At 40.6% G+C, this 20,765-nt stretch overlaps 1 protein-coding gene across 1 annotated transcript in view; it reads left to right on the forward strand.

Annotated features, from left to right (window-relative positions):
* Positions 1–20,765, forward strand: part of TACR3 (tachykinin receptor 3) — a 57,406-nt gene that overhangs the window by 28,490 nt on the left and 8,151 nt on the right. Inside the window, exon 3 of the mRNA XM_039539352.1 lies at positions 176–326. Coding sequence (XP_039395286.1) covers positions 176–326 — 151 coding nt within the window. The remainder of the gene's footprint in view (positions 1–175; positions 327–20,765) is intronic.

The raw sequence follows: 20,765 nt of genomic DNA on the forward strand, positions 1-20,765 counted from the left end.
AAAAAAATACTGGGCCAAATCTCCAGCTGGTGTAAATAGGCACCTGTTTACTCCATCTGAGACGCTGATCCTTTAAGGTAGAGAAAATATCTCGTTTATTTCTCAAACATTCAGAAAATTGTATCTGAATAGTCCCTCTCAAAGTGTTTATCAGTTCAATGCTCTTTTATTGCAGGTATCATGTCATTGTGATTGTATTAGTGTATTGCTTTCCACTGCTTGTCATGGGTATCACTTATACCATAGTCGGAATTACCCTCTGGGGAGGAGAGATTCCAGGTGACACATCTGACAAATACCAGGAGCAGCTCAAAGCTAAGAGAAAGGTACTGTTCCATTAAACCTTGCTAAGTAAATTTATATTGATTTTTTTTCCTGCTGAAATCACTAGCAATTATGTTGTAAAGTATTGGAAGTGTTTTATTTCAGACAGAATGGCATTTGAGACAGTTATAAAAGAACTCTCAATTAAAATCGCAATTGATTTTGACAGGGTTTTTTTTTTCCCCAGTGTGATTGTTGTTCAAACAAATGATGTAAATGTTTGGATTTTAACTCTTTACTCCAGTTCCAGGGGGCTCTGAGTAACATTTAGTCAGGCATACAATTGTGTCCTTGAGATGTGAAACAGAAGGCCTGCGTTATTAACAGAACTAAAGTGATGATCCTGGAACTTTGGGTTCAGCTTTGTCTGTTCTCTGAACAGTAGCTCTTTATTGACCTGATCCAAAGCCAGCGGAAGTCAATGAGAATCTTTCTCTGACTTAACAGGTTTTCGACCTGGCCTATTTCAGTACACAGATAAGAGCTGCTTTACCTATTCATCTAATGGAGGCTATACATTAGAAATTAGCACCTTTTATAGTGAGAATCAACAAACTGAGCCTTTCAATTATTTTTTCAATGTATTTCATTAGTTGTAATTATTTGTATAATCAATATTTCAGCTTATACGTTGTTAGTGAACCATTTACTTTGACAATTCATTCAGTAGTTGTGCAATTGGTCACGTGGATCAGGTTGTATTGTTTCTGCTTCTTAAATGGACAACAGAACATTCTAAGTAGGATAGTAACCGAATAAATAAGCCCTTCTGTTGTTCATTTTCAGATAAAGAATTATTTGTGCTAAAATTCTTTAAAATGGATTTGCAAACATTGGGCTCAATGATGGGACCCTAACTTGCTTTGGTGAGCACATACTCAGTTAGTCTGACTGGTCATTCCAAAGTTATCCCAACATTTGTGAATAATGAACAGAATCCCATGAGTCATAACAAACTGAACAGAACACTTTGTGAAATACTCGTGAATCAGTTATTCCAACTCTCCCACCAGCTCTCCATCACAATTAAAATTCACATAGGAGGACACCACCAAATTCTGCTTGCTACTAGTGTTACAGTGTTGTGTCTTAGACAGCCATGACCTTGGAATACAAAAATTATGTTAATGTAAATAACTATCAGCCTTAATTAAACCCATCCATACTTGCTGGCCATCTACATATAAAACTCTGGCTTGCTACCACTCCACAATAGCGGGGGGGAGGAGGGAGGAACTCCCAAAGTCCGATGCAATATGCATTAAACCATAGGATGGATTCTTTGGTGCTTCAGTTGTTTCAAAACCATATAAAGGAACATAGAAGGAGGTTCTCCCAGACAATACAAGTGATCACACTCTTCGAATAGAGGACCTAGAAAGGGAGAGGTCAAGGCTTCCCGGGGTGTTTCTGAGCCCAGGATACATCATATAGCCCTGAGTCCCTCTTTACATTCGTGTATTGGTAGCACAGCTGTGTCGCAGGGGATAGGGTGATCATACATCTCTTTTTGGCCGGGACAGTCCCTTTTTTAAGCCCTAACCCAGCCCTCCCAACCTTTTTGACAAAACTGGGCATTTGTCCTGCTTGCTCTTGCCAGCTTGATCAATTGGCAATAGCAAATGGGACACATTCCCAGAGGGATTTGCTGGGCAGCGAGAGGCAATGCCAGGCTCAACACCACTCAGGGAAGGGGGTGGGGAGGGCCCCAGGTGAGTGGCTTGGGCTAGCCCCACCTGGGGGGACGGGGGAAGGCTCAGGCTAGCAATACGTGTTATCCTGTTTTCCCTTTGGGACATATAGTCACCCTACAGACCGACTAATGCAATGTCTTCTTTGTATAGGTTGCAACCAGTTTCACTCACCCAAGTCCTGGATGCTTCAGGGCCGCCTGGGGCAGGGCAAGTGAGGCAATTTGCCCCAGGTCCCGGGCCCTGCAGGGGTGCCCATGAGAATATAGTATTCTCTAGTATTGCAACTTTTTTTTATGGACGGGGCCCCTGAAGTTGCTTTGCTCCAGGCCCCCTGAATCCTCTGGGCAGCCCTGGGTTGCTTAAGGAAGTTTAGGCTACCACCTGCAAGTTGGACCCAGGTCCTTAATAACTAGTAAAACCCAGTGTGGAAAACATTGGAAAGGACTTTGAACAGCTCCTTTCTGGAGGGCAAAGTGCCAGCATCTCTTAAAGAAGCAATTGTTAGGCCCGACTCAAGCAACCATCTCTTAACAGACTCTCTTACCAGTTATTGCCTTAACTCTATTCTTGTGAGAGTGGGGACAGGGGGTTAATTTTAAACTAAGTGAAAACTGACATGCAATTATCAAGGAAATCTGGAAAATGTACTTAATTGTATTTTCCCCCAAGAAGCTAAATGCTTTAGATTCATTTCAAGGAATATAGAAAGCATTTCCATAGTGCTCTGTTTAGATCTTTAATGGGGTCCTTATCTCCCATAGGAGCGGGAATGAATCTGCCATTCATAATATCACCCATCCAAAAACAGGTTTCCTATGTTTACAAAATGAACTTTATTACAAAACCCTAGCAGTGGAAACTCTTTACTGGGCAATTATCAGGCTTATTACCTATACTTCCTCATTAGGTCAGAAAAAGAAACCAGGAATGGTGCCAAGGGTTTGACAGTGAAGATAAACTGAGAAATGACTGTGTGTAACGAATGCAGTTTGCAAAAGGAAGTTTGGAAGGAAGCATTAAATTCAAGCTCCTGAACTAGGGGAGCCAAGCCTTCCCACTTTATCAAAGAAATTCAACACATTTGATAGTAGTGGCTAAATGAAATGAACAATTTATGTTGAACGCCAGAAGGCTTTGAAGAGAGTAGCTGGCATTTACTTTGTGTTGCTAATAGTCCAACTAAATCCCTTCAATCCTTTAAAACAATGGCCATTTAGGACTTTAAATGAACGCAAGAGACAAGAAATGCCTCATTAATTAAAGGCTTTTTAACATGATGGCAAGCCCTTGTTTTCATTATGCCTCTCCACATTATCTCTCTGCCTACAATAGGCATGTACTGGAATTCATGCTTTGCAAATGTACAATAAGAGGATTAATAGTGCATGGGACGTAAAGTAACGGCATCAGCAGTGTTATTAATGGAGCCCTTAGACAGTTCTTCCATTACACTGCTGTGGTCTCAAGTATGATTTGTGAGGCAACTGGTATTTGGAAAGAGAAATTTGTAATTGTCACTCGAAAAGGCAAATTAATAGATCAGGCTCCAAATTAGGTTCTTATTTGTTCTTCCTGCAACACTCAATAAAAAAAGCTACAGCTCTGCCTTTATTCAAATGAAGAGAAACTTGGCTAGTTACCTGCACTGATTGCATTTTATTATGAAGGGTAAATATACAACAGCACTAGGGGAGTTTGACATTATGCAGTGAGGTACAGATTATTGGGAATGGTGGTCAAAGCATATGAAATGCTAACAGCTAATGAACAGCACATGTAAGACTTCTAAAGAAGTCATTAGAAATTTGCTAAGAAAATGGTTAACACCTAAACAACATATCAAGTTATCAACAGCTTTGAAGACATTCCCATTTTCTGTCTATATGCAGCACTGCAACACACCCACATTCTTCTCAAAGTAACTTCCAAATTATGTGGGAATTCAAGGAAGATCACTTTACATCTAGAGATGAGTAAAACCATTCCTGGTATTCTGGAGGGCCCCAGCTTTGCGACATTTCAAAAGTTCAGGACAATGTGGGTGAATTTTAGAGAGTATCAGTTTCCAAGAGAGACAGAAGAGGATCCACCACCCACATGATGTTCCAGCCCAGGGCCAAATTAACCTATAGACCAGTGGTCTTGCCCCCTCTCCCTCACTCCCCCCAGCTGGAGCAGCACCTGCCCCAGTATATGCTCAAAATTTGAACTAAGCCCTGCCCTGATATTAGAACTGATTTTTGTCTTGGATTCCCCCCACTCTCCATTTGTGAATCTCTCAACTTCCTGTTTCAGCCAGGGCTAGGAGGAAAGGACAGAAATATCCCAACAGAGGCTATTGTTGCATTATTTCTGGCCAAGCCAAGACCAGAAATTACTGGAAATGGGGTGAGAGATTTTTTTGCTAACATATACAGGTTTGCAGGATACCGCTACATATACATTTGAACGTTTGGATGCTTCCCTGAATCTAATTCAGTGGCCAACCTCTTTGAGGTTTACCCAACACCAATCTGAACTTTAGAACAAGAACAAGACTGAGACTTGGGAGATATTTTTCCTTCTTATTAAAATCTTTGCCATGAGAATTGATTCATGTTTCTCAGCTGTGCTCTCATTCTATAATCATTTCATGAGGAAACAATTTCCATGCCCAATTGTCTGTAGATGAGAAACTTTGAATAAGTATATAAATATGGGGAATTATTAAGTGTTAGTGTCAAAATCACCCTAACATTCAAATGCACATTCATCCCTAACTTGTCAACCACTATCGTGTTCTTTATTTTATTTGTTCATCAATTCCAATTCCCCTTCTAACTTTACAGAGACTGTAAAAAGGGAATAACCAACATATACTGTAAAGGTCAAAGTAATAGCTTGCTTCTATCTATTCCGTGAGAGATGATTGTAATACAAGTCTGGTACAACATTTTTGTGACAAAGATTGTTTCGTAAGATAAAGTAAGAGTCTTGGGCCAATGATTAGACCAAGAAAAGGAAATTCTGTTCTTCGACCCTCTGCATTTTTCATCTTTTCTCTAACTTTATCTTTACCTATTAATATTATGCTAACAATACTCCACTGTGTGTGTGTTTTTTGACAATTTTCATTACTCCAACACTTGACTCTGTCCACATTCTGTCTTCTCTTGACACTGTCAACATGCAACCTCAACTCAACTTCCTTCTTCACTGCAGTATAAATAAAAGCCACACCTGGCCTGTGCTCAAAATGTTTAAGTGATGGTGGTCCTATGAGCCTGGAAGTACATATAACGTTTCGCACTGTGTCATAGTATCCCAGGAAGTAAATCGGTAAGCACGCAGGTGCAGTAGTGTCAATTATGTGAACAAATTTGGAAAGCTAGATATTGTAATAGTGGTTAAAAGAGGGAAAATGCCATAACCACTAAGATGAGACCCCTCTATTTGATGGATTAACATACTATGTGTGAGATAAGGAAGCCCAGAATAAAAAAATATAGGTATCTAAGATTGCTGTCTAAAGACAAAAAGATACTCCAAATATATATAAGATACTCCAAATAGTTTGTTGGTTGTTTGGATTTAATAAAGTCAAGATTATGATCTTTGATGTGAATTTGAGAAGCCACACAATGTGGGAAGCCAAATATAAAAAGAAGACAGAATTACTTGTTTCTGAGACAGGGTTAGAATAACGAGGTGAAAATTGGAAAACTCACCCAGAATAAAAGAGTGACAAGTTATGGTAGCAAGTATCAGAGGGGTAGCCGTGTTAGTCTGGATCTGTAAAAGCAACAAAGAATCCTGTGGCACCTTATAGACTAACAGACGTTTTGCAGCATGAGCTTTCGTGCATCCGAAGAAGTGGGTATTCACCCATGAAAGCTCATGCTGCAAAACGTCTGTTAGTCTATAAGGTGCCACAGGATTCTTTGTTGAAGTTATGGTAGGTAAACAAGACATTGTAAATATTTGTTTTCAAGTGACTCTCTAGAGGCTCAACACAACCTTAGATTAAGGCACCCCTAAGCAAACACTTTACAGTAGTGTGCTGAAAACAAGATTGAGTATAAATTTAAAAAATGTCAATAAAGCACACTAAGAAATAGCCACTTCTCCACTCTCCACATGTAACCAGACAGAATTCTGCTAGACTCACCTTGCATATAGAATTGAGCCCTCTCTCCATCACAGCTAGAATATTAAGATTGTGATCCTTAACAAACTCATGAATGAGAAGCTATTTATGAATATAGCTCAACAAATGAATCCTCAGGAAATATTCTTGGCTTTTCTCTGGCATTCCACACAACCCATACAGGAAGAGCAGGTTGTCCAAGTTATCAGCACACACAGACTAAGGACACGATGCCACATGCAGACACCGTATCAAGGTCACAGGCTTGTGTATACGGCATTATACAATGCTATTGTATAGCACTGCAGAGAATCTATTGGTAATACACATTCACTCTATCCTGTATGAAATACACAAAATACTAAAGAGAAGTAGGGGTGCTACTCTCTGACATTAGACAGTAGTCTAAAGAGTTTTCACATGTTGAATTCTCATACTTTTTACTTCAGTGTTAGAATTCTCATCACTGGCAACATTAAATAACATTTTTTTTCATGCTCTCACAATTTTTGATCAGAGAAGGACCCTTTCCCTTCATTAAGCTACTGTTTCTGTTTTCAGAATAATTTACATACTATTTAAACTAGATAGCAGGCATTCTTAGTATTTTTTTTCCTCTGAAAGCTTTAGATCCTGCCTCCAGTTAAGAGCCATTCCATATGCCATTCAAGTTTGTCTAAGTAGACGGGAGAGAAATTATTTCCTTCTTGGAAGTACATTAAATTATGTATTTCCAGCACATCATTACAAAGTTTCGTGGCCAAGTGACTCTCACCTGCCTTGACCTGTGCTATTCCTGTTTTATCTGTTACTACCATACCCAGAAGTTATTTCTGGAACTGCAAGACTCAAAAGTTGTATGCAGTGTTGTTGTAGCCATGTTGGTCCCAGAATATTAGAGACAGAAGGTGGGTGAGATTATACTTTTCATTGGACCAACTCCTGTTGGTGAGCAAGATAAGCTTCAAAGCCATATACATGCCATGATCTTATGCATTTGCCACTATCTCTTTAAACCTAAAGTAAGATACTGCTTGGGAAGCAATGCTTCAAGTCAAATCACTTTTGGTGCTTTGTCCTCCTATGACAGGTTTCAGAGTAGCAGCCGTGTTAGTCTGTATCCGCAAAAAGAACAGGAGTACCTGTGGCACCTTAGAGACTAACACATTTATTTCAGCATGAGCTTTCGTGAGCTACAGCTCACTTCTTTGGATGCATAGAATGGAACACACAGACAGAAGATATTTATACATACAGAGAACATAAAATGGTGGAAGTATGCATACCAACAGGAAGAGTCTAATCAATTGAGATGAGCTATCATCAGCAGGAGAAAAAAAACTTTTGAAGTGATAATTAAGATGACCCTATGCTGCATCTCAGACATATGTCATTGACACAAGCCCTTTTTTATTCTGAAAAGGAAATAAAAAAATGTTTTCTCTAAATAAAAGCTTCTTTATCTGTAAGGTAACACCTAATCTTTCCATGAAAAGATAATCTTCCCTTCTGTAGAAAAGATGATAAATAGATGTGCCTGCTATTAAAATGTGTCAGGGAAAGGTAATGGTATTCATTATGTGAACAGGTTCCTATAGGGTGTGAAAAGGAAAAAGTCAAAGGGTTAAAGCTGCAATTAATGAGACAATTTTATTATCCCTATCAAGATTTGCCAGACTTATTCTCAAACCTTCTCAGCCTCTAAGTCAAATAAAGCAATGGCATTACATCATAGATGTGCAACATGCTGGAAAGCAGGGTCAGTGACTATCTATTACAACTTGTTAAGAATAGAGTTGGTAAGAACAGAAGACATAGCTACAAGACAAGAAACTACAAAAAGGACATAACATAAAGTGGACATTAGAATTTGTTCAGATGTGTTGACAGAGAGCCTATCTCAAAACCTGAGGCTGTTACGGAAGTTCACGCTGCCACCTATTACATCCATCAAAATTAATTATGGGATTCATTAGGCCATTAAACTTCAATGCCTCAGTCACTAAATGTGAACAAGCGGGACAGGTGGCTTGGGTAATGAAGCTAGATGAATGAACTTTGGACTTAATGAAAATTAATTTCAAACTTATGGTATGTGAAATTAGTATCAAGGATGGATGAGCACCAAAGCCATGGAGTAAGTCAACAAATGCAGTCCTCTTGAACTGTCCTTTTAAAGCATTGTCTACGCTAGAGAGGTATAGGTAATTAAATTGGTGGGCTAGCACCTGGTAGGTGGCAATGATGTAACGTATTCACAGTAACCAAGCTATATCAAGTGAAGATTGGTTGCAGTTTTGCCCTGTATCTGTATGCCACTGCAGTGGCACTCCTAACTGGGTATTCCTTCCAGGAGCAATTTAGTAAGTATGCTCTTTTCATCCAAGGATGAGTTTCAGCCTTTTTTTGATTAAAGCAATTTTATCATCCAGGGGCTAAAATAATTTACACCTCGCTAACTGCAGTACATTATCTATGAAAGACAAACTACTGTGAATTTTCTTCTATTGAATCCGTAATTAATAATTACAAACATTTTGTCAATTTCTGATCTAACATTAGAAAATGTTACTTGGAATGAACACATGAAGTTTAAGTAGAAAAACATTTTAGATTATTGTAGGCCTGTAAAAATTATATTGTTCAATGCAACATCCATAAATCCTTTGTAGTGATTAGACTAGTAATGAAAGTGCTTCCACAAATGTCCTGAATCCATAAGTGTCCAATGGGATGTGAGTCTGGAAAAGCAGCTGCTTTTACAGCCCCTCCCAGGAGCACCTGGGGAATTATTAACCCCTTATTTTTCAGACCCAGGGGAATGCTTCTGAATCCTGTCACAAATCTCATTTCCCATGCTTTCATGTAAGTCTCTTCCACTCTATCAAAATTTAAAAAAAAAATAAAAAAAATCTTTCCAATAGAAAGTATTTATCTGTGTTTCCAGTATTCAGTCCAGACTTACAAACACCCCATTAATTTCCATGGCATTTCTCATGCAGGTTAGGATGCTCATGTGAATAAAAGTTTGCAGGACAGGGACTTTTGAAGAGCGTACTCACTGCTGGCTTGCCTTGTCGTGGCATAGCAGGCTCTCCACATTTGGCTCTCCCTGCCAACAAACACTTTGAAAGAGAAGACGATGATTAGTGCAGGGCCAAAGTGTTACTGGCTTGTGGATAAGGGGGAAGAAATAGATGTGATATACCTGGATTTTAGTAAGGCTTTTAACACAGTCCCACATGACATTCTCATAAGCAAACCAGAGAAATGTGGTCTAGATGAAATTACTGTAAGGTAGATGCATAACTGAGTGAAAGACCATACTCAAAGAGTTTTGTAAATGGTTCACTGTCAAACTGGGAGGGCATATTTAGTGGGGTTCCACAGGGGTCAGTGCTGGGTCCAGTTCTACTCAATATCTTCATTAGTGACTTGGATTATAGAACAGAGAGTATGCTTATAAAATTTGCACCAAGCTGGGAGTGCTTTGGAGGACAGGATTAGAATTCAAAATAACCTCTACAAACTGGAGAATTGGTCTGAATTCTACAAGATAAAATTCAAAGATAAGTGAAAATATTTCACTTATGAAGGAAAAAGTCAAATGCACAACTACAAAATGGGGAATAACTGGCTAGGTGGGAGTACAGCTGGAAAGCTGTTGGGGTTTACAGCGGATCACAAATTGAATTTGAGTCAATATGATGCCATTGTGAAAAAGACTAATGGTCTGGCATGTATTAATGACAGTTATATGTAAGACCAGGGAGGTAATTGTCTTGTTCTGCTCAGCACTGGTGAGGCCTCAGATGGAGAATTGTGTATGATTTTAGGCTCCAAACTTTAGGACAGATGTGGACACATTGGAGAGGGAGAACAAAAATTATAAAAGTTTAGAAAACTTGGCATAAGGAAAGGTTAAACAAATAAGCTTGTTTAATCTTGAGCAAAGACGACTGAGGGGGGACCTCATCAGTCATCAAATATTGTAACAGCTGTTATAAAGAGGATGGTGATCAATTGTTTTCCATGTCCATTGAAAAGAGCAGAAGTAATGGGCTTCATCAGTAGAAAGGGAAATTTAAGTTAGAAATTTTTTCCTAATATATAAACTATAAGGGTAGTTAAGTTCTGGAATAGGCTTCCAAGGGGATGTTGTGAAATCCCCATCATTGCAAGATTTTTAAGAATGGGTTAGACAAATACCTGTCGGGGATGGTCTAAGTTTACTTAGTCCTGCCTCAGCACAGAAGGTTGGACCTGATGACTTCTTGAGGTCCCTTCCAGCCCTACATTTCTATAATTCTGTGACTCATCCTTCCAGCCAGGTCACTTATAGTCACTCCCCCAGGTAAGAGAGTTCACCAGCCTCACACTAAGTCCAATTCCAAACTTACTAGTCCTTTTGCCCCGGTGTCTTCACACCACCTTTCTGAGTGGGCCTGTAGGAGTACCCAGGCCCTCCCTTTCCACTGGGTTTCAGGCCAGGGAATCTATAATAAGCAAGCAATGTCATTTACTCAGACCCATCCTGCTTCTTCATTGGGCTTCTTCCTACCTTAGTCAGCCTACAGGCTTTTCACACAGCCCCATCCTAGGCCCACTGTGTACTTGTATTCTCCTCATGCTCCACAGCCTCTCAGGGTTTACCCTACTTTCAGGGCAGGGGCTCCCAATGGCTTCTCTGTTTGCCTCCTGGCCTCTTGCCAGAGATCTCTACTCAGGAGAGGATCCCAAGGCTAACTCTTCCCCTGGGCTCCCTTTTCAACCCTGCAGGACTGCCAAGAGAGGGACTGCAGAGTTCTTTCCCTCCCCCACACTCTCTCTCTCTCTCCCCGCAGCTCCCACTGGACTTCACCCCCTTCTACTCTGGGCTTCTTTTCTTTATAACAACCAGCTGGGACTCATCTTTCACTGGGCAGAGCCCACCCTCCAGGTACAACCTGGTGGCCTCATTGAATGATCCAGCTCCAATTAACTATTTCAGCGCCAGTGTGTGGGATACACCGCAGCTGAGGGACCTTAACTTTATTTTTATTTATGTTCATCACAAGCTTTTTTAATGGCTGAGGGCCAAAATACCATGAGCACAATTCCCAGATGGTGAAAATATGATAAAAAACGGATCTCCTGTTATTTTTGCCCAACAATTGGCTCCCTTCGGCATTAAAAAACATGAGAACTGTAAATACAAATACAGTATCAAGATATACAACTCTATTCAGGTGTTCCTGAATTCCATTAACTTGGACTTTATTGAGGTTCCATGAATAACCTTACTATTCCATAATGATAACATGGCCCCAAGCCTACAATGACATGAGGCAGTATGGTTCCTACTCTGAGATAATCCTTTAAAGTCTTTCAAATAACTTATTAAATCCTTTCCATCATATTGTATATGAAGTTTAAATGGACCTAATACCCACTGTAAAAGCAGTTCAGTGTTATGCATCATACTTTTGGTTTTACTGTTTCGCTCTTTGTGCACTCAGTAATTGCCCAGGAAAAAAAATGAGACATGAGAATTTGTTAAAAGACACCAAAAATTAATATACCCATACCAAAATGTTTTAGGATAATTCTACGGGTTTAGGTTTTTCAAAGGATGAGATTAATCCTCTCGTTTTCATAGGCGATCAGACATCATTTGCTTTCTCCTAATATATCTGTCCCTTGCACCTGACAGACCTTTTTGGCCATTAATTTTAGAATGTATCCATAATTATTGCCTTCCTGCAGCAGAAGTAAATGAAGTCACACTTGGTTGATTCTTTCTATATCAGTGTGAATTTTCAGCTCCTAAAATGTACCACTTGACACTTCTGGAAACCTGCTGTTTATCCACAGAACAGGTACAGCACAGTAAGTAGCAGTACACGCTAGCCCACATAGCCCTCCACGTTTTCCTAAGCAGAAAGCACCACCATAAGTAAGACGGGAGCTAGGTGCTCCTGTGCTGCAGAAGGTTTGAGCAAGCTCTGCAGGATGTGACTGTCACCTTTAGCCTGTGCAGTATTGTAGCCATATTGGCCTCAGGATATTAGAGAGACAAGGTGGGTGAGATCATATCTTTCATTGGACCAATTTCTGTCGGTGAGAGAGAGAGAGGGAGACGCTTTCAAGACACACAGAACTCTGCTTCAGGTTTTCTTCAGGGCCTTTAGCCTATCTACTGAGACTGCTAAATTAGCAGTAGTACTGGTATGGCAGCACCTAGGATCCCTTGTCATGGATGCTAAATGCTGTAAAAACACAGAACAAAATGATAGTCCCTGCTCCAAAGCACTTACAGTCCAAGACAAGGGACAACACAGATGGATACACACAGATGGGGGAGTACAAGGAAACAATGAAACAAAACTGATCAGCATGACAGGTAGGGGTCCCAGCACAGCAGCAGCCTAACCACTGTCAAGTTTTTTGTACACATCATGGCACTGGAGAGTTTTAAGGAGGATAATGAATTAATTTTGCAGATGTTTAGGTGCAGCTTCTCCCAAGCACGAGGGGCAGCATGGGAGAAAAAACGGAAGTGCTTGTTTGATTTAACAAGTGAGCAATGGCGATGGTCTTATTGGAGACAGGAGTCACACTCTTGATACTGAATCAGAGATGACAAGACAAGTGGTGATAGGTCCTGAAGGGCCTTGCAAGTGAAGACAAGTAGCCTATGTTTGATGCAATGGAGAAGAGGGACGGATGACATAGTCAAAACAATGGGCTAAGAAAAGTATCTTTGCAAGCAGCATTCTGAATGAATACAAGCAGGGCAAGACTACATATGACATGGCCAGAGAAAAGGATGTTGCAGTATCTGAGAATTTGGACAAGAGTTTTAGCTGTTTGGATGGATAGGAAAGGTCATATCTTAGATGTTAATACAGAAAGAATCTGTAAGACTTCAACAGAGTCTGGATGTGGGACCTACAGAGAGAGAGTCCAAGTTATAAGATGGTACCCAAATTATGGGCCCAGGTGACAAGTAGAATGGTGGTGGTGTCCACAAAGTCTAAGAAAGGAGACAGTGGTACAGGCTTGGGGGGTGGGGGATTCATAGCTCTGTTTTAGCCATGTTGAGTGTGAGCTGATAGTTAGACATCTACAAGGAGATGCCTGAAACAAGCAGGTTTCAATTAGACAAGAGTTCTAACTCGAGCCTGATGATGTCCACTGGGAAATAGACTGAGATCATTAGCTCATTTCATATAGAACACCAAACAGCTACCAGGTGGCAACAACTTTTGGTCAGTACCTGAAGTCAGTTTCTCTAACAAAGACATTGAATTAGGCGGTATAGGATCATTTTAATCCCAGATTTTTAAGCATGTATTAGACAAAGCCAGAATAATTGATCCCTCCTCAACATGTGAATCCTAAATCAATTGTGTTTAGTCACATAAGCACATGCTGAAGTCTATTCCTATAGAACAATCACTTAGGCCTCAATTCAGTAAAGCACTTTAACTTTAAGCACAGGCTTAAGTGTTTTGATGAATTGAGTCAGACATTTCTTAACAATAGAGTCAAAATTCCTGCACAAAAACCAAATGATACTGCCTCTGTACCCCTACACCTTCCTTGTCCCAGAGAGTGACAAACTTTCCCAGCAGCCCTCCCCCCTTTCCAATTTCCTGCCTTTATAACCCCAGCCCAGTGTGGTCCTCTTCAGCTGAGCTCCCTCATCCCGTCAGGGGATTACCTAACCACCAGAGTCCCCCCAGCTGTGGCCCATAGAGTTAACTAGCCCAATTCGCACTCCACATTAACCTTTTCCAGGCAAGTGTGGGGTGAACACCCCATCACAGCCAGCAGTGACACTAGAAACTCTGTTGGCAAAGGGAAAAGACGGGTGCTGAAAGGACTATTATGCTACTGCCACACTAGCCAGCAAAGCTGGGCAGGCACGATTGAAACACATGATGTATCCTGTTAAAGGTTGGGGCAATGGTCATTCCCAAAGTGCCCTCAGAGGTGCTGTTCCACACTTTGGGTGCAAATCTACTGTACCTAACAAATTGATGCTACTGTACAGTCCCTTACTGAATAAGAAGATGAGCCCTTCAATACAATAAGTAAAACTCTGTCATCATTGACATTAATTTGCTTCTAACTCAATTTAAATGCAATACCAAACACACGCTTTATGGGAGTGTTTTTGTTTTGTTTTTGTCTCTGCAGTAATAAAGCCCTTTGCTTCAACCTTTTGAAGAAAAGATGTTACTACCTTTGCAAATGCACAATTATGGTGGAAATAAAAGAATAGGTCTGACTGCTTCGCAGGCTGCATTAAGCCATGTATTTTGAAAAAGTGCTGTTAGAGGCAAGTGCTGCCTTTATCTTCAGGCAACACAGTTTTGTTCACATCAGAAGGATAGGGGGGATAATAGCTCTTTTATTAAATGTTTAGCACTTTTTTCCATGACATTTTCATATAATTATAAAGAAACACAGTAATTATCTTAAGTAGTTTGTTATTGTATAAATTTACCAGGCTTACTTCTAAAAGCAGGCACTTAATTCAATTTAGTGAATAAATGAAAAAGGCCTTTATGGCCACTCCCTAGTCATAGTGCCTGCAGGTCTCCAGGGGTACCAAGCTATGCAGGCTACTTTTAATTCTAAGGGAGTTCTTCCCATTGTTGGCGGTCACATGATGAGATCCCCATTTCTAGAGCTAAAATGTGCTTTCTGCTTACCTGCATGCCCTAGATTGATTGATTTACCTAACTCTTCACATTTATTTCCATTTGTGGCAATCCGTGTTCTCTAGAGGTGTCAGGGACCCACATGAAAGACCCCCTAAGCTTATTTCTACCAACTTAGGTTAAAAACTTCCCCAAGACACAAATCCTTCCTTGTCCTTGGATGAGTACTGCTGCCACCACCAAGTGAATTAGACAAAGATTCAGGAAAATAACCACGTGGAGTTCCTGTTTCCTCAAAATATCCCCCCAAGTCCCTTCACCGCCTTTCCTGGGAAAGCTTGAGAGTGACCAAGGTGAGAACAGAACAGACCCTTGGGTTTTTAGGACACGAAAAACCCAATCAGATTCTTAAAAAAAAAAGAACTTTATTATAAAGAAAAAGTAAAAGAAGCACCTCTATAAAATCAGGATGGAAGGTAATTTACAGGGTAATCAGATTCAAAACACAGAGGATTTTCCCTCTAGGCAAAACTTTAAAGTTACAAAAACAGGCATAAACCTCCCTCTTAGCACAGAGGAAAATTCACAAGCTAAAACAAAAGTTAATCTAACACATTTCCTTGCTATTACTTACTATTTCTGTTATATTAGATGCTTAGTTCAGATATGGCTTAGGGAGATGTATTTTCCCTGCCCTGGTTCCTCATTGACCTGGAGAGAACACAAAAGAACACAAAACAAAAACCTTCCCCCGCAGATTTGAAAGTATCTTCTCCCCTTATTGGTCCTTTTGGTCAGGTGCCATCCAGATTATTTGAGCTTCTTAACCCTTTACTAGGGTAAGGAGGGATTTTATGCTACCCTTAGCTGTATGTTTATGACAAAAGGTGAAATTCCTGCCTGTGCCAAGGGCCAGCCCAAGGCTCATGCACCATTGTTAAGTCCGATGCTGAGAGCTTAAGTGGAGAACAGGCCCCGTGGTGGCCCATTGCACAGGGATGAATTTCAACCTAGGTAGAGTACAACATTCAGAATCACAACAACAAATCAAAAATGTAAAAAAAAGAAAAGAAAAGAAAAGAACAGTGTGATCAAGATCATTTTAACAGTGTAGACCAAAATTATGGCTTTTATAGCTGTGGAGCATTGCAGGAAGTAAAGCACCTCATGCGCTCTCGTGATGGCAGGAGGGGGTATTATGAACCTACAATGGACACTGTGGGAGTAGACTGAAGAGTGAATAAGCTGTTTTCCCGCTCTGACTCTGCTTCTTTGCCAGGGCTTGGTAATGGGATTGCAGGTCACGTAGACACACCCAAGATAGCTTTAATATAGCTGGCTCAGGTACTGAAGTAGTGAAGCTGTGGCAGCACAGAATTATGTGCGGCCTGTACAAGCCTCTCGAATGGCTAACCCAGGGGTGGTCAACCTGTGGCTCCGGAGCCACAGGCGGCACTTCAGAAGTTAATATGCAGCTCCTTGTATAGGCACTGACTCCGGGCCTGGCGCTACAGGCGTCAACTTTCCAATGTGCTGGGGGGTGCTCACTGCTCACCCCCTGGCTCTGCCAGAGGCCCTGCCCCCACTCCACCCCTTCTCACCCCCTCCCCTGAGCCTGCCATGCCGTCACTCCTACCCCACCCCCACCCAGAGCCTTCTGCACGCCACAAACAGCTGATTGGGAGGTGCAGGGAGGGAGTGGGAGGCGCTGATTGGCAGGGCTGCTGGTGGGTGTGAGGCACTGAAAGTGGGGAGTGGGGGAGCTGATGGGGGGCTGCTGATGTATTGCTGTGGTTCTTTGGCAATGTACATTGGTAAATTCTGGCTCCTTCTCAGGCTCAGGTTGGCCACCCCTGGGCGAGCCTGTGCTGAAGTCCATGCTTTCACAGCTTCATTGCCCTAGATTAAATCTAGCTTGGGTATGCCTACAGGAGCTCTGATCACAGCCTGTGATTGCAGTGTAGATATACCCTTAGACATGACCCTTCTGACCTGATTAGCGCGATCAGCAATGCTAGAGTTCACCTCTAGTTCTGCCCTGTCCTAGTAGCAAAATTATGAACGATGCTTACATGGGTGTACTGGGAAAAAATTGACTTCTTGTGCCTTCTCCCCTCCCCTATCCCCCCAACGCACAACTCTGCTGAGCCATTCAAAACTTGGCACTTAGGTATGATTAGATAAACGCTATAAGGTCTTCTCCCTCTATTTTCTCTGGTAACTCATAAAAATGGAGGATGTTCCCTCCTCTTTGAGCTCCTTGAGCTTCTAAATCTGAGCAATTTTGTTGAATTAAGTCCATCTTCCAGGTCACGAACCCTGCACTCTCCTCCAAAATGGCTACACTGAAAGCCTCTGCATTTCTTCCACTGCTCTAAAGATTTCTGATTTAATTTCAGCCAAGGAGTGAAATAACTATTCAAGTGTAACTTTTTTTCCTCAGGAACAGTAACCTTTTGCCATCTGTGAAATAGCAAGTATAAATTCTGTGAACTGGGTAAAAGTGATTTCCTCTTCAGTGATGTAGAAGAATGTTTTGGCCTCTTGCTTCCAGTTAACTTATCTGTTGAACTTTCTATTTCAAGTATTTGAAGGAGCATATAATGATCCAAGGCCAAATCCTACATTCACTTTCACACAATGCACCCTCATTGACTTAGAGAGACTCATCTGGCCCATAATCAAGGGTTAAATATGAAGTTTAGTGGTAGAAAGATACATTAAAAATTAAATAGTAAAAAGGCAACCAAGTCTAATGGATCTAAATCAAGAAGCAGCCACCTTAGTTGATCATCACACAGTTGCCACTTAAGTCATTTAAAAACAGGAAAAGCTCTAATACACTACAATCCTGCATTGGCAGGGGATGGACTAGATTTCCTAATAGACATTTCACATCTCTAGTTTCTGATTCCTTCTGCTTTTTTCTTACTCACTGCCACTCCAAGAGGCCACATCCCCATCTTTATATTGTGGATTAAGCCAAGATTGTGACATTTAAGCAAAATCCAACAGCAAATTATCAAGACTGGAGGAAATTCTATGTGCATTTTCTATTTGACAGAACTTCATAAAGAGTCAGACTGGATAATTTTCTTTTGGCAAAACTGAGAGATATCACCAGCTTTAATAAAAGTCCAGAGGACCAGACAACATCAGTGAAGTGCAGTATAACAATGTCAGGAGCCAAATCTGTTTCTAAAAATGTCAGAATGGCTTTTATTTTGTAAAAAATACCACAATTTGTAAGAGATTATTGCAAATTTATGAAGCTAAGAAACAGAAGTGTTACATAGCTGATGGTGAAACCAGTCTACATGAAGATCCTATCTTTTTTAACTTTCCTATTTAAATAACAAAAAAAAATTGATCACGAACTTTTATTTTTGGGTTAGTCAAATGGAAAGTAGAGGTAGATATTTAAAAAACTGGCAGAAAGTGGCTTATAAATCAGAAGAACAAAACAACTTATGAAGTGCTGAAATTGGCACCTGTCTTATCTGATTGAAAGACTATCTGTGCTTTCAAACCTTGTGATTCTTTACTGTTCCCACCCTGCGTACATTACTATTATCATGAAAGCATTGTTGATATAGACTAAAAAGTTAACAAAATCACTACGTTTGTGAAAATTATGTGAAAAGTCTCAGTGTTTATAGGAATATAGGCACACACTAACTCTCTGAGTGAATTATATATTTTAAACTGAGTTTGGATTCTGACACGACTGATTAGCTCAAACTATGTGACCAAAAGAATGAGATCAAGAGACAGAGGGATTGTTTGTGTTGGTTCTGGAAATACCAGTGTTATTTAAGGTTTGGACTGAGCAATAGAAATGCAGAAAAGATGGTATATTAGTTACTAGGGTCAGTAAAATAATTAGGTACATAAGTTTGTTTTGAAAAGAAATGCTCAGTCCAGTAGCTGGGTAAAAATAGGCTATGTGTGATAAGGTAAAAAAACCTTGAAGAAAGCAGAATGCAGCCCTAAACTGCTTCAGCTAATATTAGCATAGGTCCAATAACCAGCAATGCTATCACTTGTTTGCTACAGTGATAAAAGTTTTCTAGGGTTTTTTCAGCAGAGTTTTCCTTACCCCTCTGGAGTACACCATGATAGGATGGTGTCACCTAGGCCTGAACCTGTTGTAGGAATTTCAGCCAATATTTATAACTGTATTGTTGCTAGGGTACAGAATATAAGGATGTATAGGCTTGTATTGATATTTCGGATGTAACCAACACTAAGTGGCCAGTGGACTAATAAAGGAATGATTGTGTGGAAAGTAAGTCATGGTAAACCTTATTATGTCCAACAGTGTTTGACTTCTCAAGCACCATCTCATCTGTGGCATAAGTCTATTGACGTCAGCAGAATAATGATTATGGCCTCAAATGCTAATTATCTAAAAAGGGTCAGATTGTGGTCCATCCTACATGCACAGTGCATGGCAGAAAGGGGTGTAACGACACCCCCTTTTTTTCTTTGGCTTGCTCAGTGGTTTGAGCATTGGCCTGCTAAACCCAGGGTTGTGAGTTCAATCCTTGAGGGGGCCACTTAAGGATCTGGGGCAAAAATTGGTCCTGCTAGTGAAGGCAGGGGGCTGGACTCAATGACCTTTCAAGGTCCCTTCCAGTTCTAGGAGATTAATAATTGGAGATATACCAATTAATTACCCAGAGAATAGCATGTGGTAGCCAGGGGCAGGGGATGAGCAGAGCCTTGGCTTCATCCCCCAAACATGCCTGCCAAGGCAGCTCAGCCAGCATGTGAGTGGAAGTAATCTATTTCCCCCTAAAGAGGGGGAAGGGAGGAAGGAACCAGGAATGAGACTATGACTCTCTGAATAACTATCTGGCTTCCAGTCTGCCCTGGAGCAATGCAACTAACTGCCGCCCCTTTCTGAGGGCCTGTGGCAAAGCCACAATCTAGCTTTAGTGAGGAGAAGGGAAGGTTCAAGCCAAGGGTTAGGGGTATGAAGAGTCAAGTGTTAGCAAGCAATGGGGGAAATGGGAGAAGAGACACCAATCACTGGGAGTTGGTCACTGATGGTAATGACTTGGGGATCAGGGGAAGGAAGCAGCAATGGAAGGAGAGGAAGGGATAGTGAAAAGAGGAAATGAGAATAGCAGTAGGAGGACAGAAAAGAATCTGCATTTCTTGCTGTATTTTCCCTTCTCCTTATCCCTAAAAATAGATAGGCAGAAGAATGGAACGAGACATATTTAAGGGAAGAAACACATACTTACTGGTGCTTGAAAACGCTCCAAGAACTTAATATAGTCATCGGTACCAACCACCTGTCACTAAAAGCAGTGTGTGTGTGTGTGTGTGTGTGTGTGTGTGAGAGAGAGAGAGAGAGAGAAATATTAAAGAATGTAAGCTATTGTGTACAGTTAGCCATTTGTCTTTGGCTAGGGTTAGCAATGGTTAAATAAATTAAAATGGCAAAATCAAGGGTAGTTAAACATGTGGCACAACACTTCTAGAGTGGATTAATTTCTTCCCATCAAGAAGAGTTGATCTGATGATCTAACAGGTGTTTTCCATCTAAGTACTATGATTCTTTGATGTAGGAAGTATGCAGGACACATATAGTTTGGTTTTCATAACCAAAGACAAAAGCCTCATCACTTTGTAACATAGGGGTTCCTTTGAACCTTCTTTGGGTATGAGAAATCTCATTAATAATACACCTTATCAGATTACAAAAGAATTTTCCTTCTGGGTTGTTAAGTATAAAGATGAAACAAAAGAAAGGTATAGTATAGTACTTCAAGAGAGAAAGCTGTCTATTAAATAGGGAGATAAGACATCAGAATTTAAAGTCCCTTAATACCTTAAATGGCACAGGTTTTATCTCTTAGAAAATTATTGAGGCAAAAATCTCATCAGTAACAATGAGAAGGTTCTACTATATAGCTATAACAAGGCAAAAATCAAAAGCAAAGCCACACTTGATTTAGT

Source organism: Mauremys reevesii, linkage group 5, assembly GCF_016161935.1.
Source record: "Mauremys reevesii isolate NIE-2019 linkage group 5, ASM1616193v1, whole genome shotgun sequence".
Classification (NCBI taxonomy): Eukaryota; Metazoa; Chordata; order Testudines; family Geoemydidae; genus Mauremys; species Mauremys reevesii.